This window comes from Diabrotica undecimpunctata, chromosome 1 (genome assembly GCF_040954645.1).
Source record: "Diabrotica undecimpunctata isolate CICGRU chromosome 1, icDiaUnde3, whole genome shotgun sequence".
NCBI classification, from domain to species: domain Eukaryota; kingdom Metazoa; phylum Arthropoda; class Insecta; order Coleoptera; family Chrysomelidae; genus Diabrotica; species Diabrotica undecimpunctata.
In genome coordinates this window covers 27180332-27203350 of record NC_092803.1, presented here as the reverse complement: position 1 = coordinate 27203350, position 23019 = coordinate 27180332, and the positions used below count along the sequence as shown (strand labels likewise).

Here is a 23019-nt window from a genome sequence, read left to right as displayed (position 1 = left end):
TATATATATATATTAATGACATGCTATATACATTATATGCACTATACGTCTCACGTCGTTTGATTTAATGTGCCATATGCTAGTTGTTTATTTTGTAATCAGTCAGAGGCCCGTTTCAGGTCAATAGAAGGAATTTACCGTATATTTACCTTATGCTTTATATATAAAGCATAAAGCGTATATATGTCGTATGTCGCTATACATTCAATAATAACGAAGACGATGTGTAGTACCCTTTTGGTAGTTTCTTTGTTTATTTTTTCTATGTAAATATATTCGTTATACTCGTATTCTTCCCTTTTATTTGCTATGTCGCATGTTAGGATTCGATCAGTTGTTTATTTTGTACTCAGTCTGAGGCCTTCTGTAAGTCAATAAATCAAAATCTGTCTTATGGTAAATCTATTTTAATCCATAGTGCCCTATGATATCTCCTATGTCGCTATACATTCATTAATAATGAAGATATTGTGTAGTGCCTTCTTAGTAGTTGCCTTGTTTGTTTTCTTTTGCCATGTTAGGATTCGAGTACTTGTTTATTTTGTATACAGCCAAAAGCCTTCTTTAAATCAATAAATCAAAATTTCTCTTATAGTAAATCTATTTTTATCTATCGTGCCCTATGATATCTCGTATGTAACTATACGTTCATTAATAATGAAGACACTGTGTAGTGCCCTTTTGGTAGTCGCTTTGTTTGTTTTTCTATTTTACTATATTCGTGATATCCTTCCCTTTCATTTAACGTATCACACGCTCCAGTCGGACCAAACACAAAAGAGATATTTTGTAATGCCCTCTTAGCAATACCGAATGTGTGTTTTTTCTGTCTCAACATATTCGCTACCGTCTCTCATTTCCAATCATGTATTATACGTCACAATCCGATGAACTATTCTACCCCCACCACAAAACGGTCAAAAAATTATTTAATTCTACATAATTCTGTTTAACTTGATTTAATTTTATTTAATCTTATTTTATATAGATAGATAGTTGTTTCCTTGCAAAACATGTACATAATAAACACCATAAAAGAAATCAAAGTAATACACTGTATTACTTTTATTACAATACAATTAATCACAATTTTAATTATTGAAAATACGGTTAATTTGACGTTTCGATTTCCACTTCGGAAATCGTTATCAATAATGTTAAGAATTTTCAAAATATTAACCGAAACGTCAAAATAAACGCATTTTCAATGAAATATGATTAATAATAACCTTACATATTCATTACTTCATAACTTGCTATGTTCTCTACTACGGTGTAACAGATTTACTAGGAAAATATCAATATAATGAATGTTCTTCAACCAATTGAAATGTGTGATTTCAAGTGAAAAGTAAACCAAATACGTATACTAAAAATATTATAAATTACCTTTAATTTGGTACAATTCTTCCCTTCGTAATTATCGGGACATACGCAAAAATAATCAGGTTTATCTGTACACTGGGGATGGCAAATTCCATTCTGACATGGTTTTATAGTCTCGCAAGGGTCGTCCAGCTCGCATTGATGACCGCACTTGCCTTTTTGTTCACAAACACACCTGTAAGACCCGGGACTGTTTTCGCAAACGCCAGCTCGACCACAAGTTATACCGTTCTGACATTCATCGATGTCTATTTCACATAAGAGACCTGTATAACCTAGAAAAAGTTTGATATTTAGTAAATTTACTACAAGTAAGCACGTCTCCGAATTTAGGTTGCAGATATAGTATAATGTAAATTTGACCATGACTAGATCATAAAAAGGCTCACTCCTCACCTGTATTTTCACAGTTACAAATATATCGATTAATTCCGTCAATGCAGACACCACGATTCTGACAGGGACTGCCACCATTCGGTAAGATACATTCGTTAATGTTGATTTCGCAGTACTTTCCTTCGAATCCTCTTTGGCACTCACAGAACGGTACCAATAAGCTGTCGTTACAAAATCCTTGATCACAGTGAGTCGTCACACAGAACGGTGTATCGCATAATGGTCCACCCATACCTAAAAATATAAAATATTAGGTTATTTGGTTTCTAAGTTGGTACGACCAATTTTCGACAGATGGCGCCACTGTCATTCCAATGAATTTTATATATTGCCGTGACAGTTCATGCTGATTTGAATTGAAACGAAACAGACAATATTGTGCGTATTTGTATATTTGAGAGCGTTTTTCGAATAGTTTATACATATAATTTAACATTTGTGAAAATTTAATACATACTCTGTTGAAACTATACTGTAATGAAGATTATGTTATATGAATTGCTTACCTTCAGTGCAAATACAGGTAAAATTGTTACCAGTGGTCTCATTGGCTCCTGTTACACAACTAGCAGGCTCCTTGCATGGTTTGTTCTCGCAGGTGATCAGTAAAGGAGCTTCGCATTGTTTACCTAAAAATTTTAAATGGCATTAAAATATAATATTTCAATGTTGCTGTACCAGAAACTACTCTATTAGTGCGCTAAAATAGTTTTAAATAAAGGTACTAGGAAAAATAAATATAGCAATCACCACACAAGGCAAGCGAAATACAAAAGTAGAAGAAAAGTTAAGCATAGAAAGCTTAGAAGAAGAAGGGACACAAAACTTGTATAGAAACAGACTAACAGAAAAGCTAAACAGCCATAACCTAGAGACTAAAAAGAATACAGAAGAAACCTGGAAAATTATTAAAAAATGTATCCTACAAGCAGCGGAAGAAGCTTTAGGTAAAAGAAAAGTTAACAGAAATAAACGGGAATACAAAACTCCATGGTACGACGAAAGGGTGAAAGCAGTAGCAAATGAAAAGAAACAAGCTTTCCTAACATACAAAGGAGTGAAGACACCGGAGGCACGAGAAGACTACGTGAGAATTAGGAATAGAGTAAACCAAGAAATAGATAACATCAAAAAAGAACACTGGGAGAAATTTACCAAAGATTTGGAATACGACCTATACGACGAATACGTGGAAGATGATAAGGAGACAAAAAAACAGAAATGAATGAATTTGTACGCATAGATAACATTACGGAGGAGCAATGGACTGAACATTTCACAAAATTATATGGAGAAGGAGAAGAAGAGAACAGAGAAAGAATCATTAACGAAACTCACGATAGAGTACTAATATCAGAAGAAGAGCTCCAAGAACGAATAAAAAAATTAAAAAACAGAAAAGCACCTGGTCCTGATAAGATAAACAATGAACTGCTAAAATATGGAGGAGGAACACTATGCAAATGGCTCCTAAAATTATTCGTCGATATAATAAATACCGGAATAGTACCAGCGGAATGGAAGGAAAGTCTCCTGCTACCGATACTTAAAAAGGGAGACTGAAGAAATCCTGAAAATTATAGATAAAAAAATAAAATCGAGGAAAAAGCGAACATGGCAGATGAACAACAAGGCTTCCGGAAGAACCGCAGCACAATAGACGCAATTTTTATTATCAGACAAATAATAGAGAAGTCTATTGAATATGGAAAACCAGCATACATGTGCTTTGTAGATTTAAAAACTGCTTTTGACAGGGTGAAGCGAAATGACATCATAAATTTATTACAAGCTGAACAAATAGGCCATCAGATAATAAGGACAATTAATGAAATTAACAAGAACAACAAGACCAGAGTTATAATGCCACAGGGGAAACAGAATGCATAGAACTAAAAGGAGGAATCTGCCAAGTAGACTCGCTCAGCCCATTGTTATTCAATATGGTGATGAATCAAATAATTCACGAAGTAAGAAAACGACACGGATACCACATGGGAGCGCATAAAATCACGATACTATGCTATGCCGATGATGCAGTACTAATTGCTGATAACGAAGATGACCTACAAAGGCAGCTCCACACCTTCAATATCACAGCAAACAAACTTAAAATGAGAATATCAGTAGAAAAAACTAAATGTATAGTGATCAGTAAAGAGCCGCGTAGATGCAAACTAGAAATAGACGGCAAAATTGTAGAACAAAAGTAATGAAATTCAATTACCTAGGAGTAGAGATCACTAGTGACAGGGATATAAGGAAGTACTATTTGTATTGTTTAATTTATTTTTCAAGTTATAATAAATATATCCTTCGTTAGTTTCTTTCAATATAATAGCCAATATGTTTGTTTGTGTACTCGCTTATTTGAAACTACTGGTAAACAATCAACTAGTTAAAGTTTACGAAAAAACGGTTCCGATAAAAATGTCAACGACCCACCTCTAGTTTCATGGATATATTAGGATCGGAAGCAGAGATATGTAAAATATCTCTGATCGGAACTAATCGTCTCACTAATGGGCAATCGGCGTCAGTAAGAACTATGGTGGGGGAGACCAAGGGGAAATATGATTGTTATCTTTGTCTATTCGCTGAAAATATGATTTTATATCTTTGTTAGATATCCTGTTAAATTTTACCATACCGACCATAAACTTTTACCTACACTGTATACGTGTTGGCACTTGTACAAGAAATATTCTCTTTTTATACCTCTATCGAGTGTTTTATTACAAGTGGTTTGATCACATAAAACACATTTTTACTACATGTTAAAACTATTAACTTTGAAAAAGATTTTTTCAAAAATTGCCAACTCGTTACAAAGATTTTTACTAAATTATCAAGCAGTTTTTTGGTAAACCTTTCATTAGATTAGGTAAGGTTATGTTAGAATAGATTGTTAAGTTGGACTGGGTTAAGTCAGATGCGTTTAAGTTACTTTAGAAAGATTTGATAGATTAGGTTAGATTGTGCAAACGTGCAAAAAAAATTTAACCAGTAAAATAAATTACTTACCAACAAAACCTTCGGGACAATCACATTTGAACGTTCCAATTAAATCATTACAAGTGCCTCCGTGTCTGCATGGATTGCTGAGACATTCGTCGATGTCGGTTTCACAATATTCTCCTTCGTACCCAGCTAAACACTCACATTTGTATTCGTTGATTAGATCGACGCATGTAGCGTTATTCTGGCATTGATTGTTCTCGCACTCGTTGATATCGATTGAACAATCGTCACCTGTATATCCTGGCTGGCAATGGCATTTGTATGTTTCAGTACTATTTAGACAAACGCCTTTATTCAGACAGTCCACCGAATAACACAAAATGCATCCTTGTTCGGCGGTAAATTCTTGTTTCAGTTCGTACATTTTTTTAAGGTTGGTGTTGTTCGGGTAGATTTCTAAAGTGTGAAAATACGGAAGAAGTAAACCTCCTATTCTTAATTCGCCTAAGCAGCCCTTAAATTCAAAAATAATAATTCATTAAAAATCAACTATCAATTTATGTTACATTTCATGCAAAGAATAAAGAAGGATCGCTAAATAAGCATAGTTATAAAACGACTCAAACTGCGTAACGAACATCGGTACAGCCTGCTCCAAAACTCCTACAGGGTAAGGTACACGGCAAGAGCGGTCTACGAAGACGTAAGATATGTGCCCCGTGGCGACAGTCTCCGCGATTGGTACGCCTTAACGACTACAGATCACAGCAAGAAAAAAAAAGATAACTTTTACCAAATTATCAAAGAGTGTAGGATTTTAAGACCGGTATGTAATGATAAGGTGTTTTCTGGGTTTATTGACCGTTATGGGCAGACATTATCAAAGTAATTGTTTTCCCCTCAATGATAAGTGTTTTTCAAATAGCTGTGCTATTTATAAACTTTATAATGACGAATCAGAAATTTATAAATTATCGCAGTGTATGGCACAGGATCGCAGCCAATGGAGGCAGCAAGCCAATAATATTTAGAGTTTCACCACGCCCTGACAAGGGCTCAAGGAATGAGCGGGGGGATGGCAGACGAAATCTGTATTAAAAGTTCACGTAAACTACGACGAGCAATCCACCAAAAAATAACCTAACGTCTTTGAAAAAGAGAGTAATCAATGACTTAAACGCTGACAAGGGCATTTTAATTTAAGCTAGTGATAAAGGGAATGCCATTGTTGTGTTATTTGCTATGCTTGTGCGGAACACACTCAGTACATCTGAAATAAGATACTTCCCATTTTGGAGTGGCCGAAGTATGTTTTAGGAAATGCATTGTTACTGACTAAAGTCGCCCTCATCACGATTGAGGCCTTTAATTCCTGATGGAATGTTTGCCGCTCTTATTTAGAGCTTTGATTCGCTTGTCATGGTAAATCACTCCGCATGTCTTTTTGTGCGTTGTCAACTTATTTCGATCTGTCCATAGGTCCTTCCAGTTTCTCACTTTCAGAATTTTGATATCTCTCATGACCTGGTCCTCTTATCTCTCTGTAGGCCTTCCCTCTGGTCCTTCAGTTTTTGGCTTCCACCTGGTAACCTTATTAATCAGTAGGTCGTTTTTCGTTCTCTTTATGTGTCCCAGCCATTTATCTCTGTGCTTTAATAAATCTAACTATATTTCCTCCCTTTATTATGACTCTTATTTCAGGGTTCATTTTTCTTCTCATTTTTCCTTTTGTCATTCTTATCGGTAAATTCCTCGGGCCCATAATTCTTCTGAGGATTTTCCTTTCGAATATTCTTAACATTTTTTCATCTTAACCTGTGGCACATCGTCTCAGCTTCGTATATAACTACAGCGTTTGATTCATCAGACCAGCAGTCAGCTGGTCTGATTGCAACTGTATATTTTCAGTTTTGAATTACTGGATAAGTGCTTGTCCTTCATTAGCCTAATTTTTCACTTCACTTATTTTCACCCAAGTATTTCAATTGTTGAACTCTTTCAAAAGTGAAGTTTTCTATCTTTACCTATTTCTCTTGTCTTGTGATCTTCTCTTATAGGGCAGATTAGATATTTTGTTTTTCTTTCGTTAATTTCTAGACCTCTTTCTTGTGCTTCATTTGGCCAGCATTGTTAATGCTTCTTTTAATCTTGCCTTTCCCTTCCCATAAGAACTATGTCATCTGCATAGACTACGATTTGTGTTGAGAAGTGAGCAATAGTTCCTTTAATCCCTCTGGCCTTGACTGTTCCTTCTTCTGTTATGTTGAATAGTGTGGTAGACAGGGAATCGTTTCTATTACAATTGGGTTTCTGCTACCTTCTTTTGTTGTTATTTTAGATCGAGATCCATTCATAGTCATTTTGTTAATCTGATTAGCTTTACTGATATATCTTGATTTTTATTTCATTAAATAATTTATTTTTGCCAATGCAGTCAGAGGCTTGTCTGAAGTCTACAAATGGGGTGTGGAGTTCTATGTTGTGTTCGTGGCATTTCTCGAACGTTTATGTAATTATGTTAATCACATCTGTAGTAGGATTTGCCTTCCCTGAATTCTTGTAGGTAGACCCCAATATTTTTCTCTGTGAATTGAGTGAATTTTTGTCTTATGAGTACTTTTAGAATTTTGTATGTTGTACTCAGTAGAGATATTCCTCTATAGTTCTTACAGTCTGTTACTTCACCTTTGTTAAATAATAGTATAATTCTGCCTTCTTTTCACTACTCTTATGCTTATCAATAATTATTATTTTCCGTTTTTAATCAGCTCGTTGGGAATTTCTGGGCCAGATGGTTTTTCCTGTTTCATTTTTAATAATCTGTAAATATTTGTCATATATGTTGGTATCCTTACTTCACTATCTCATGTCTTCTGTAAGCTTCTTCTTTCTCTTCAGAGCTTTATTTGCATCTATATAGTTCTGTGAAGTGTGTTTCCCAGGATGCATTGTCAATTTTAGCCACTAGTCTGACTTTTCTTTGTTGATCTTTTAGGTATCCAAATAGTTGTCGTTGTGGTTACTATTCTCCTCTAGGTCTCTCTCTCACTCACTCACTTTCTCCCTCCCTATCTATCTCTCTTTCGATAAATTGACACAACCTTAACGAAACATGATGTTTGTCTATTCTCAAATCAACTATGATGAGTCTGTTCCCAAACCAACAAAGATGATACAAGAGTGTCCAAGGTTCATTAGAGGAATTTACCGCATTGCCTGTATTTGTGGTTCAGGTATATTGGAACAATAAAACTTATGTAATATTTAATACACCATCACACAAGAAATTCGTCAAATTATATGTGAAGAAAAAATACAGATTCTTAGTAAATTATGATCAGATAAGTCATAGAAATACAAAAACATTGCCTGTATTTGTGGTTCAGGTGTATTTGAATGCCAAATTATATCTGAAGAAATAAAGTTCTTAGTACAACATTACACTATTATTCATTGATGGTCAGATAAGCTATGTGTGGAGTCAATGTCCATTCGCCATCATACCTTTATGGAATTATTTTGTATTCTTTATGCAGAAGCTCAGAAGGAGTGTTGCTTGCTTTCTTCTCGTTTTTTAGGTAGGAATCCAATCATAATCCTACACTAATTTTATAAAGAAATATTTTCTACATATTTAATTTTACAAAGATATTTATTTCTCTTATAACATATTCATCCTATTTTGAATTATTTCCTTTCGTTGTGTTATTTTTCTTTATTTTTGGTATCATCTTTTTTTTTCTAATCAGATAAGCTAGAGAAATAGAATTATAATAATAATATAGAGATAAAATTTAATTGTATCTACTCATAAACCTAATATGGATCTCAGCGCTACCAAATACGAAACCTCTCTCCAGGGACACTAAAAACTCCAATATCAACCAACAGAGCCCGGGGGACACAAAACCTGTAAAGGCGCAGATATTCAAGAAACAATCAATGAGCGAAAGACTGTTGCAGCATCCAACTCGGAAAATAACAGTAATACATTCAAAATATAAAATGTCTGCTTAAAATATATGTAAAAAATAAACAATTTTATATAATTATAGCAAAATAGTTATTTTACCTTAAAATTATCAGTCTTCTTATCTTGGTCCACTTTATATAGCAATACGTCTTCTGACAGCTCGTTGCTTTCTAACGAATTACTAATGAGAGATTCGGCTGTAGTGGTATCACTAACAGGAATGTACCCAGTCATATTTGTATCTGTATTGTCGATCACAGTCTGATAATCAAAAGTTTGACCATCACTACCACCGACGTATACATCTCCGTCTTTGAATACTTCTGTAAAAGTATAAATGTCGAACTCCTTCACTTCGAAATCGGACGATTCGTCCATAACATGCTCTTTAAAACCACCTCTGAATTTTTGGTTTTTGTAAAGAAACAGCAAAGATATCCATTGGCCCTTGAACCTGTCTTTGCGGAACCTTTTTGTTTCTGGCATTCCGTTCAAGTTCCATTCTATGACCACCTCATTGTGGTAAATGAAAATCGTGAAATAACTTTCTTTGTGTTTTGCGAACAGAACGGTACCCCATGAACGAGTACGATAGTTCAGTTCAAGAGAATCATACACGAAATTATTATCTGCTGATGGATCTATCGTCAAATGATATTGAAGAGGTTTCTGTAGACCGTTGAAAGTACTATTCGTTATACATTCGTAGCCATCTTCTAGATTCTTGCATTCGGATCCGGTTGGACAACCTTGTAATTTGCAGAATTCTAATTCATTGCAATCTTTACCTTTGAAACCAATCGGACAAACACACCTAAAAAAATTAACAGTATCGTGAGTTTCTGTCATTTGACAACATTTATTTAACTTACATATAATCGTTCCAAGTTATTTTACATTCTCCTCTATGACAAGGATTCGTCCTACAAAGGTCGTCTGAATAGACCCCTTTCAATATAGTCGATCTATCGAAGGTTACGTTGCCAAAAGATGCGGGAACGTCTAAGTCTTGAGCCTGGAGCGGATAAAACTCCACAATCATTACAGATGAACCGTTGCTTATCTGAAAATTAATTAAGTTGAGGTTGTTTCAATTGTTGTTTAGGTTGTTGGTGTAAATCAAAGAATTGAACATATACAATTCGACATTGGCTGTATCTGTATCAGAAGATTAGAATACAGAAGTGTTATGTGTTTGCGCGGTGCTCTAGGGAGCAGAAGCACGGACCACAAGAGATGCATGCTTAAAAGGCTAGAAGCATCAAATTGTGGGGTTACATATTGTGCACTAGCTCTAAGGACAAAGTGCGTAATCAAATCGCATTAATTATAATGAAGAAATCGTAAAAACCATTAAAATCAGAAAATTAACTTTTTGGCTTTGAAAAATTTATATATATATATATTTAGGGATTCTACAGTATTCACTGCCTTCCCTCGCTCAACCGTTTCCATCTCTCTCTGTTGTTCCATTCTCCATCGTTTAGTCCTCTCTTACTCATGGCGTCGTCTACTTCGTTCCTCCAGGATTTTCGGGGTCGTCCTCTTTTCCTCCTTCCTATGGGGCTCCATTCGGTTATTCTTTTTATCCATCTGCTGTCGCTAGCTCTTCTTACATGTCCATACCACTTTAGTCTTTTTTGTTTTATATATGTTAGTATGTCTGTTTCTATTGATGTTCTTTGCTTTATTTCGTCATTACTTCTCCTATCCATTCTTGTTACTCTGCAGCATCTTCGCAGGCATTCCATCTCTGTTGCTATTATCTTACTGCTGTTTTTCTTGTTTATGATCCAATTTTCGGCCCCATATGTCATAATACTTCGCACTAATGTTTTATAAATCTGCGTTTTTGTCTTCATATTTAGTTGTCTATCCCACCATACTGAGTTAAGTTGTCGGATTGCTGTTCTTGTTTGTCCTAATCTTTGTGTAATTTCTTCCTCTGTTGTTGCCTTTTTCGTGATTATAAACCCCAGGTATTTGAATTTATCCTTTCCTTTGATTGTTACGTTGTCATCAATCTGTAGATCTTCTATGTCTTCTTCACTTGTAGATAGGTACTCTGTTTTCGCGAGGTTAATATCTAGGCCAGCCTTGGTATATTCTTCTTGTAGTTTCTTCATCATGTAGCTTAAAATTTATAAAATAATAAGTATTGCCTTAAAATGATGTACAGCGTGTATCACTCCTAAAACTTCACAAAGACACCGCTTCGTTGTTCTTTTCGTACAGATATTATAATAATTATTGATTTTAAAAAATATTTGCTAAACCGTATTCATTTTACAAATTCCCAATCGTCAATAGAACCACGTGTAAGCCAAACAGGGTCGTACTGATGTATGACCTATGTATCATATGATTTTTAAAAATATTTACTTTTGAAACTGTTAGTGTAAGAATTTCTTGAAATTTAATCATTATATCACAATTAAACTAAACTCTAAAAAATAACACGACCAGTAAATAACTTAACAATAACTATAACATAAATATAACACAATATATTAACTTAAAAATCAACACGATACAATTTGAATTTAAAATGCTGGCAAGTTGGGATCTGTAACATGAGAATCTGTCTCGCTTAAGATAATAAATTATATTTAATAGCCTCTTGACGAATGAGACGGCGAATATCAACACGTGCTCATGTTTACTGATGGGAATTTGGTAAACGAATGAACTTTAATTAAGGTACTTGTTTCAAAAACTATACTTTCTTTAGTGTTTTTTATCTTAATGATGTGTTCACAGGTACTTTCAACATGCTTGATTACAAACAGCAGTACTAAAAAATGGCTGATACTGACGAATGCTCACAAGAAAAATGTGAAGAAAATCCCTATAAGAGTCTTGTTTTTATCGACTGTACTACGGTTGGTCATTCACGAACAAAGAAGTTAATTTAACAGCCGGTTCTTGACGTCCAAGTTCTTGGTAGACGAAGAACAAAATAATACTTGAAATTTTAATATAGCATTCGCATTTTAATATAGCATATATCGCCAGTCATGTTCTTTTGAGACCACGTGACTTCCTGCAAGCGTACACCTTCTTCTTCTTCTTCTTCCTCTTAATAAGCAATTCTGCTTGGTCATTGGCGGATTAATACTTATCTCTTGCTATTTTGACGACACCGGTCTCCTCCATTCTGCTTATGTGGTTATTACATTCTTTTTCTTCTATTTTGTGTCCATTCATTCATACATTGTATGTTACATTTTCTTCTAATGTCTTTACTTCTCTTTCGATTACTCAGCATATTTCCTGTAATTCTTCTTAGTACTCTTATCTCCGCCGTTTCCAGTAGCCTTTGCGTTGTGGCCGATTCGGGTCTTGTTTCTGAGGCATACGTCATTATTGGTCTTACACTGGCTTTATAAATTCTTGACTTCATCTCAGTGTTAATGTGTCTGTTTCGCCATATAGTGTTATTAAGGCATCTTGCCAGTCTATTTGCTTTTGTACTTGATCTCGCACTTCTTTGTCCAGGTCTCCATAGCTAGACAGTGTAATTTCCAGGTATTTTACTTCCATTACTTGTTCAATATTAATACTATTAATTTCTATTTTACATCTGGTTGGTTCTTTGCTGACTACTATTGTTTTAGTTTTCTGAGATAAGATTGTCAAATTAAATTCTTTTGCTCTTATGTTAAATCTGTGGACCAGTCTTTGCAGACTATCTTCATCTTGGGCTATCAATACTGCGTCGTCTGCGTAACAGAGTATTTTTATTTCTTTGTTTCCCATTCGGTTATATAGAAGATGGATTACATCTTTGATTTCCACTCCGAAAATCGTTTTCAAAAAAGATTATTTTAAATTAGACAGTTGTTATTATAACCTACAGTTGTTTTGGAGCTTGTGTTTGCCCAATTGACGGGTGACCTACTTGGCCTTGATCTTGTAGGTAAGTAGCCATGCTTTTGACTTCCAACCCTGTATTTTCACATGTCGATTTTAAGCTCCTTCTTTTCTGCTAATTTTGTTTTATATGATCACAAACAGAGGGATGAAATGATCAATATATACAACATGGATGAAAAGTGACATTAAATCGATTTAAAAATTAGATTATACCTCTCTGCGGCACCATATAGAAGTGCTACAAAACGTAAAATATATAATACAAAAACCATTAATAATAGTCTTACTTGAACATCCTGGATGATCCCTTTGAAATGTACGTTACTAAGCGGAGAACTTATAGCTGCCGGGGCTGTGGGAGCTATATTAATTTTTGTAACGGTAGGTAGGTTTTCATTGGCCTGTCTGATGGACCTCGATTGCGGTTGACCTCCAAGGTAAAGTACTCGGACGTCTAAAGGTCCTGAAGCGGATATGGTCTTTCGGAAATATTCTGTGTTATTAAGTTTTACTTGGACCAAAGTTACATTGCGTATCACCTAAAGAAGAGAAGAGAAGTTCATAAGCTGTGAAATAATATATTTGAACTAATATACATTCCAATTAAGAATAAAAATACGACTGGAAAAATAACCATGCAAGAATGCGGAAGTAATGTTGATCGACAGTGTAATAATTATTTTGTGTAAAATAACTTACCTTTATTAGATGGTTCCATCCGTTGTCTAACTTAACTCCCCCCACGGTATAACTTTCTAAATTGCCTTCGAATTGTATTCTTACCAATAATTCTCCTCCTTCAAGTTGGGCAGCTATGTAAGTTTCGTCGTTTGGATTTGGAAGTAAACCGGAGCCTACAAAACAAAACTTCTGGTAAATAGTGGGAATATTACAAAATTATTATCTTTCTATCTATTATTGTCAACGGTACAACAAAACTTTGCTAAGAAATGGGGAGAATTTTATATATAATTTTTTTTTTCGATTTATTAGTGTTCCCTGGTTGGATCAAACTCAATGCATTTCTTTTATTTAATAAAATCGTAAACTTCAAGAATTTATGAATAAAATGGAGGTAATGACGTTCTATAACATACCCAAATGGGGTGTAGAGCTAGTCCGCGTCCGTAGTAGAATACTACACGTGCACCCTGGGTAACGCTAAATGAAATAGCAAATACTGGCGGTCAGATAATCTCAGGATCTCCTGACCAGAGACACATTGCAAACAATGCCATTAAACATTATCAGAAGGCAAATAAACAATAATACAAATTGCCCTTCTCAGGATCCAACGACTAGAAAACTCCGGCCTATGATCCGAATTTGTCACTTAAATGTAGAAAGCATATGCAATTCAAAGAGCCTAGTACTTATCAAAATTTCTAAAAGATAACGACATCGACCTGGTCGCTCTACAGGAAACACACTGCGAAACGGAAGAACAACTGCGAAAAAGGGGAAAAATACCTGGCTTCGAACTACTTAGTGCCACGTACCATCGATCATACGGCACAACAACGTACGTTAAACAAAACATAGGAAACGCCGTCCTTGATTCTACGTGTACTAATGATGAAATTCACAATGTTGTTGTAAAAATTGGAAGCATCGCCGTTACTAACACCTACAAACCACCAGCTATACCATGGCCAGCTCAAGTCATCCACACACATCCGCACCCGTCAATATACGTGGGAGACTACAACAGTCACCATGAGCAGCGGAAATATAAAAAATGCAACAGCTATGGAAATGCACCAGTGAAATGGGCGGACGAACATTTATCACTCAAGTTTGATGCTAAAGACCGACCTACATTCATGTCAGCTGCATTCATGAAGAAGGAGTACAATCCTGATCTATGTTTTGTCTCTACTAATAAAAACGGGCAACCTCTAGCTGTCCCTCGAAAAGTAATGGACAACTTCCCACACAGCCAACACCGCCCAGTGATCATAGAGGCAGGAACCCAGATTCCTATAATCACATTCCTCCCTCGTCCACGGTGGAATCTAAAGAAAGCCATGTGGGGTAGCTTTTCTGCGGAACTGGAGAAGACTCTAGGCGGGATACCCCCTACCATCAGAAATTACAAAAGATTCTTTGGAGCCGTAATAAGCACGGCCAAAAATCATATACCAAGAGGCTACCTAAAGGAATACATTTCTGGTGGGTCCCATAACAGCGAAGAACTGTACCAAAATTTTAGCCGATGAACTGCTCCATAGCCTAGATGCAGCAAGACAACAAAAATTGACGAAAACTGTATAAAGTCGTAATTTTCAAACATCAAGTAGGCAAGCATGGAAGCTACTAAGAAAATTAGGAAGCGGATCTCCCATAAAAAGGAACAAAACAACAATTAACCCAAACACTATTACCTCACACCTGGTATCGACATCTAGGGCCCCGAAAGACAAGCCACACACAATCACGGTAAAACGAGAGCTCAAAACTTTAAAATTCCAATCTGCAGAAACCGAATACTCCCGTCCTTTCACTTGCGAAGAAGTCACTATAGCTCTCAAGGATATAAAGTCAGGTAAACCTCAAGGTTTTGACAATATTCATCCAGAATTAACAGCGGCAAATATGCGAGAGAATGGATGGCCCACTTTTTCACAGACACTATGAAGACCGGTACCATACCAAAGGAACTCAAACGCTCGAAGATCATTGCCATATTAAAACCAGGGAAACCAAATAATAACAACCCTAAGAACTACAGACCAATAGCTCTACTATCAGCGACGTTCGAGCTACTAGAACGACTTATCTACAACAGAAGTAGTCCAAAGCTACTTGAATCAGTACCGGTTGATCAGGCAGGTTTCCGACCGAAAAGAAGCTGCGCAGATCAGGTTCTTTCACTTATCACATTTATTGAGGCAGGGTTCCAGAGAAAACTTAAAACTGCAGCCGCATTCATAGACCTACAGCGATCTACGCTACAGTCTGGAGAGAAGGCATGATATACAAGCTCCTCCGTACAATCTCTTGTAAATCTACCGCTCGATTAATCAACAGCATGCTAGCCGACCGAACGATTCAAGTAGTCATGGAAACCGAAATCAACACCCCAAGAAAACTGAAGAATTGACTGCCTCAGGGATCTGTCCTAGCTCCTCTTCTCTTTAGCCTGTACATCGCTGATATACCAGAAACCAGTTCAAGGAAGTTTGGTTACGCCGATTACTGGGTTCTTGCAACAAGGTGTAAGTCATTTGAACAAACAGAGGAAATCCTCACGGCGGACTTACACACAATGGGAAAGTATTTCCGTAAATGGAGGCTCCAGCCAAACGCTACCAAAGCAGAGGTTCCCAGTTTTCACCTAAATAACAAGCTTTCAGGAAGAACACTCAACATCCAGTTCGAAAACACCACACTCGCCTACAATAAAACACCAAAGTACCTTGGGATGACTCGTGACAGAACCCTATCTTTTAAGGAACATCTGTCAAAAACAGCGGAAAAACTTAAATCCAGAAACATCATCCAAAAGCTGTGCGGCACAACATGGGGAGCATCGGCTTCCACCTTGCGATCCGCCTGGCTTAACAGCTTACATGTACACAAAGTAGCGCCCAATTGAACAATATAATGAGAATGATTGCTGGTGTTATCAAATCCATCCCTACGCAATGGCTCCCAGTAGTGAGCCACATTCCACCACCCAAACTACGGCGCATACACTCCCTCACTAGTGAGTACAGAAAGATAATTAGTAACAAGATCTTGCCAATCCATCAAGATATAGATGCTGCCAACGGTAACCGTCTACGCTCCAGACGACCTCCAATAAAAACAGCACAGACTGCTGTGGAAAATGAGTTCAACTTAACGACTACTTGGACTCGAGAATGAATGGAACAACAAAATAGCAGCTTACCCTGCATCACACAAAAACCACCAGGTTTTGACTTACTACGCAACACATGGACTATGCTCAACCGAATCAGAACTCAACACGGCAGATGCGGTTACATGATGCACAAATGGGGTAAACGACCATCCCCACTCTGTGACTGCGGACAACCACAAACCATCTGTCACATTACAGAACAGTGTCCCACAAGATCCTATCAAGGCAGGTCAGAGGATTTCCTAATGGCGACTCCAGAGTCGATAGACTATATAAATTAGTTAGATATTCGTTTTTAACCATATATGTATTATATTTTATACAAAATATATGTAAATTTGTCAAGTGCAATACGATAAATAAATAAATAACATACCCAAATAAAAAATCTGTCCTCTAGATTGTCTTGTTCTAATAAACATGCTGATATCGACGATAGATCTGACGGCCCTCCTTGCATAATCTGCTACGTCGACCGTTACCAAAGAATCTGTAATGTTTTCGTAGCCGAATGTGGCAGCTGTGTAGTTGTACTGGCAAGTGTGACCTAAATATGGACGTTCACAAGTGCAGCTAAAATCCCTCCATCTAAAAAACGAGAAAATTTACCAATAGCGAAGAGAATGAGAAAACAAAGATTAGTCTTACCGATCAGTACAATGTCCTCCTGATTCACAAGGATTCGGCGTACACTGTGGTTCTCTAATACACTTCTCTTCGACATTTTGAAAATTAAGCCAAGTGGCATTTCTAAGTTGCGGTAATACCCATTGGCTATTAACCAAAACATCTTCAGTACATCCAACTAGAAACGGCTGTCCATGGGTCAATTTTCGAAGATTGTTGGGAATTCCTCCAATATACGTAACGGGGAAACTAGTACTCGAAACGTTGTTATTCTCGTTATAGCTTATAGGATATATAGTTTGTTCCTCGTTGGCCGACAGTACTAAATGCGAAGAGTTTATAGCAACGAACACTTTCTGCCAATCGCTGTTGTTCAGATTTGATCCCGTGAAAACCCCTTCCCATTTATTCAGTAGGCTCGAATGAAGATTCAGTCTTCCTTTAGAAAGCTCCAATATGTAATACGTTAAACCTTTTCCAAGAGCCAATAGTCCATCCCCAAGTGTAGTCTTAAACCTGAATTGTATATCGTAACCTTCTTCTCTTGTAGTGTTAACGGTTACAGAAGACACTGCACTAAATGACATCGTCGTTATTTGTTCACATGTGTAGCCGTGGAAGCCGTTGGGGCAAGTGCAGTTGAACTTGTGCTCGGTCTCGTTAATAAGGTAAGGGCGACACTGCCCTTCGTTTAGACAAGGATTGTCCATGCACCTAAAATCACAAGAATATCACTATAAAAAAAGTCGAATACACAAACACGACTTATAATTCAAATAAAGTGTAATACTTTTAGGATTGGGTATTATCCACTAAAATGGTCATTTTTTGAGCGTGGATTGTTCGCACTGGCGAGAACAAGTGTGAGCGAGAACAAATGTTTGCATTTTTTTAGTAACTTGTGATTGGAGTACCAATTAATATTTTAAAAATTACTCATATTTTCTAATACTTCCACAAGAAAAATGAATTTCCTGTAGTCAGCTATATACCACAAATCACAAAAATTTTAATAAAAAAATCCTTTATAAAAATGATCATCAGTGCTGCTACTAGATATACAAGGTAAAACGCCTTTAAATGTTATTATTGGTTGGTTTTACATTACATTGTTGTCGATAATTTTATAGGATGTTAAAGTTTTAAACAGAATTAACTTCATGGTAACGTAACACTCTCAAACTGGGGTTCTTGTTTCTAAGACGTAGCCTTTTAAAGAGTTTAAGGTTATACCTTAGGTTTAACCTAATAGAGACTACCTCTCAGGGTCTCACAATCTAATATATTTCTGCCGACAGTAACAATCAAGGATAAAGACCACAACAATCAATTGCATCAATGTAGAGCTCTGCTCGATTCAGGTGCTCAATCCCAGTTGATTACCGAAGAGTTTATCCAACGATTAGTTGTTGGTGATGTAGTTGTTAAATGTTTGTCCAACATTCATTTCAACTATTCCGTTACAACAATGTGATATTTCTACAATTTTCATTCCTCAAAATATCCAATCGCTGATCCCACTTTTAATACCCCTCATAAGGTTGACATGATCATAGGTGCCAGTTTGTTCTGGGAATTACTTTTAGAGGGCCACATTAAATTGGGAAAACATACACCAGTATTTCAAAATACCAAACTCGGGTGGGTAATATCTGGTACTGTAATGAATGCTTCATCATCGTCCTTATGCAATTTTTTTATAATGCTTTATGCCACAAGACAATCAGTTACGTAAATGATGGGAACTCAATGAGATAAATGAATCTATGCAATTATCCAAAGATGACATCCAGTGTGAGGAACTATTTACCAAATACACTAGAAGAAACGGAAATAGTAAGTTTGTAGTGAAGTTATCCCTCAAATATTCTACCGATTGATTGGGAGATTCGAAAGAAATAGCAAAAAATCGTTACATATCAGTAGAGAACTGATTCAAAAATCCTCATCAATTTTATCAGCTGGTCACTGAACCAACTTATTTATTTTTACCATGCATTACCACCCAAAACATAAATTTCAAATCTTACTCCACTTTTAGATGAAAACCATGCCTTACGAATAGAAGGGCGAACTAGATTATCTGCATTGTCCTTGCGTCCATTGCAGGTCCTCAACTCCTCTCGTCAGTTCGACAACCTTATTGGTTAATTCAGGGGAGAGACCTTGCAAGAAAAACTGTAAGAAATTGTCTTACTTGTTTTAAATTTAAACCTTCATTTGCCAGTTGTCCAATGGGCAGTTTATCTGAAGCTCGCACAACACCTACACTGGCATTCCAACACTGCGTCATAGGTTTTGCACGGTCATTTCTACTAAACGATAAATCAGGTAGGGAAGCCAAATAAATAAAAGGTTACGTTTGTGTTTTTGCTTTTGTATCAAAGCAGTTCAACAGCAAGCTAACAATATGTAGAGTGTTACCACGTCCTGACAAGGGCTCAAGGAATGAGGAGCCACAAGATATTACAATCTCACAAATCTTTATTCAGATAACGAATTCATTTTCGTTGGAGCTCACAATAAACTTTAACAATTTGGTCGATTTCTTTTACACAATAATAATTATATTCAAAATTATGCTATTCGACATCATATAAATTGGCATTTCATTCCATCGTATGCGCTAAATTTTGGAGGCCTTTGGGAGGCGGCAGTCAAAAGCATGAAACACCGTTTAAAAGAGGGTGTTACTCGACAAAAAACTAATCTACGAGGATTTCAGTTCTTTGCTAATTCAGATCGAGGGCGTTTTGAATTCCAGACCCATGTTTGCACTCTCTAATGACCTAACTGACCTAACGCCAAATACACCTTCCCATTTCCTGATTGGCTTTCCTATTATTTGTATATATTTTTTATTTTTTTTTATTGTATATAATTATATTATTCTTATTCTTTTTATTTATATATTTTTTTAATATCAATTTTTATATTTATAGATGGTTATAAATAATTTTATAGAAATTTATATTACTTATACATAGAATGGCATTTAAATTGTTGGGGAGATTAGCTAATGCTGTTTGTAGATTTTTGTATAACGTGCAATATTTAGATAATAGTAAGGGATATGTAATTCTAATAGGTTATAATCGGAATTATAGGAGGTAAGCATGTCATTTCTGTAAAACTCGCTACTAAATTGAATTAGGTGCTAAGGACACTGTTTAAACATTGCTCGGGGTATTGTGTTAAGAAGACGGTTCAGCAATGTTATTTGGTCTAGGCATTTTAAAGAAATAGGTCAATCATACTTAAATTTGCAATATTTTGCTCTTAACAATTAGTTCTAAACACAAATAAACCATAAGTAAAGCCTCTGAGGTTGACATAACAGTGAACTCGTTTTAGTTGTTTTATGCATTTAATAATAATATTATGCTCTATTATGTCGAGTCACACAGCAAACAGCTACACATTAAAGCGTTAAAAGTGGCAATAAGGATCCAGTGGTACCTCATTTACTACTTACTATAAATAAAATAAAATCTACCCATCATACTTACCCTGTAAGTTCAACAGAGCAGTTCTTTCCTCCATAGCCGGCGGTACACTGACAGAAATAGTTGGCGACCCTATCGATACAAGTACCATTTACGCAAGGCTTATATTTCTCACACTCGTCTATATCCAACTCGCAATGGATACCCTCGTAGCCTTCTTCGCATTCGCACACGTACCCTCCGATTTTGTCCGTACAGGTACCGTAGAAACACGGATTGCTTTCGCATTCGTTGATGTTTATCTCGCAGTTTTGGCCTGTCACCCCCGGAACGCAGATGCACTCATATCCTGCAGCTTCCGAGTAATTAAAGGGCCTGGAAAAGCGTTCGGGAAGATTGTACGACATTTCTGACGAGTACAGGGTGACGTTAGAACGTTCGATGCAAGTTCCGTTGTGCTGACAGGGATTGCTTTCACATTCGTTTATATCGACTTCGCAATTTTTACCTGAAACGTTAAAAATTAAATTATTTCATCTGTCTTTTCTTCTAAATGGGTAACGTTATAAACGTTACATTTTCATTTTGATTTTAAATGTTTATTCGTCTTATCAGTTTTCCCCTAGTTTACTACCATTTGTTCCCATTTCTAAATATTATTTTTCTTATCTAATTTTGAATTGACTGGCCTTTTTTACCTCCAAAACCACAAAATCAACAATATTTTAAAACCAGTACTATTTCCTTTTTCTCAACATTTTAAAGACATTTCTTGTAGTTTCTTTTTACGTTCTATTCCACTCTACAGAAACAAGTCTCTTAAGTCGAGGCAATGGCAGTTTCGAGCTCTTGTCAGCCAAAAATTCACGGATTAGTCCGGTAAAATAAGGATGCAACCTCGGAATGAAAGATAATAAGCTGAAAATTTGCATACGTCTTTATTTTGATGGTATAAAACTTACCTCAAAAGTCTCATATAATCACGTGTCCGCAACTTAAGATATTAAAGGTCAAAGGTCACGAAAATGAGTTTTATGCAAATATCTCGTTTCCCTTACACTTTATGACATTTAAGGTGGTAAGAAAAATTGTAGAATGGAAAATTCTCTTCAATTTTTGTCTCAAGTATTTTATGTACCTTCAACCCTTCTTAAGATAGAGCGCAAAGAGTGAGGGCCGCTTACCTGTGTATACGGTAACGCGAAGTCAGCCAGTAGGATTCAATAAATAATAAGGTATATAGTAAATTATTTACTTAAAATACTATTATTATCATTAAATTTTTATTATTTATTATTTAATAAACTATATTTATAGATATTAATTATAAAATATATATTTTTTATATAATATTTATTTTATTTTTAACAAACATACAATATTAAATGAAATATTTCAAATGAACTTTAATGATATTTTTAACAGCTGTATATACGATAAATTAAGATCAAGTGCAGAATTCAACAATAATCATTTTTATATTTAATTAAATACTGAAAAAATCATATTTATTATTTTTTTAAATTATATAAATATTTATTAATCCAGTAATCGATTTATTAAAGTTACAAATATAATATATATTCTTTTATTATGTATGGTTAATATTTTTGTATTAATTTTCTTCTTCATCGTCCTCTTCTTCTTCTTCCTCTGACTGCTCAATATCGGATTTATCATCATCATTCTCGTTTATTAAAGTATCAGAATAAAAATATTCAAGAATATCAGGTGCATATTCACTTTCTTCATTGAAATCATCTGAAGTTGATGAAGCGTTTAGACATGATTATCCATTACACTGCCCACAAATTAAAGTACATTGCAATCCTGATTTCCTGCATCCGCAATTAGAACCACAACCTTTGCTTGCAATTGCAAAATATTGTATTCAGCAGTTCTTCTGGTGCTGGCGGTAATAATGTTGTTATTGGTTCCAGAAATTCATTTTGCATTACCCAGCCGAATTCTTGCGGTTCTAAATAATTTCCCAACCAAATTTGGGTCTGATAATAGACACGAATGATATGCTGACGAGCTGCTGCACTGGAAGGTGGAAGACTTGATAACTGCACTGGTTTGTTGAGTCTTGTTGATTTGATGAACTGGGTGTATCGAAAAGAGTCTATATCGTCTTCTGATGTTGGAGCATTATACGCTGCTAAGAAAATACGTACTCCATTTTCAAATAATTCTTGTACAGAGCAGTTTTTTTGTTGAAATAGTTGAGGTGACTGATGTAAATGGTGATTTTTTTCGAACATTTTAATTAGCGATATTTAACCTTTCCTATAAATCGCAGAAGTCGTATCACATCCACTAAACGCGTGTAAAAATAAGATGTGTTTCTTAGAATAAGGGTATTTATAATTAATATCTATAAATATAGTTTATTAAATAATAAATAATAAAAATTTAATGATAATAATAGTATTTTAAGTGAATAATTAACTATATAACTTATTATTTATTGAATCCTACTGGCT

At 35.5% G+C, this 23019-nt stretch overlaps 1 protein-coding gene across 1 annotated transcript in view; it reads right to left on the bottom strand.

The window, feature by feature from the left end:
* crb (cell polarity complex component crumbs) overlaps nucleotides 1-23019 on the bottom strand; it is a 111457-nt gene that overhangs the window by 7735 nt on the left and 80703 nt on the right. The window contains exons 11-21 of the mRNA XM_072539654.1: nucleotides 20597-21041; nucleotides 17109-17801; nucleotides 16837-17048; nucleotides 13292-13446; nucleotides 12880-13131; nucleotides 9589-9779; nucleotides 8816-9530; nucleotides 4807-5257; nucleotides 2289-2411; nucleotides 1783-2016; nucleotides 1390-1661 (exon numbers count right to left, since the gene is read on the bottom strand). Of these exons, the coding sequence (XP_072395755.1) occupies nucleotides 1390-1661; nucleotides 1783-2016; nucleotides 2289-2411; nucleotides 4807-5257; nucleotides 8816-9530; nucleotides 9589-9779; nucleotides 12880-13131; nucleotides 13292-13446; nucleotides 16837-17048; nucleotides 17109-17801; nucleotides 20597-21041 (3743 nt within the window). The remainder of the gene's footprint in view (nucleotides 1-1389; nucleotides 1662-1782; nucleotides 2017-2288; nucleotides 2412-4806; nucleotides 5258-8815; nucleotides 9531-9588; nucleotides 9780-12879; nucleotides 13132-13291; nucleotides 13447-16836; nucleotides 17049-17108; nucleotides 17802-20596; nucleotides 21042-23019) is intronic.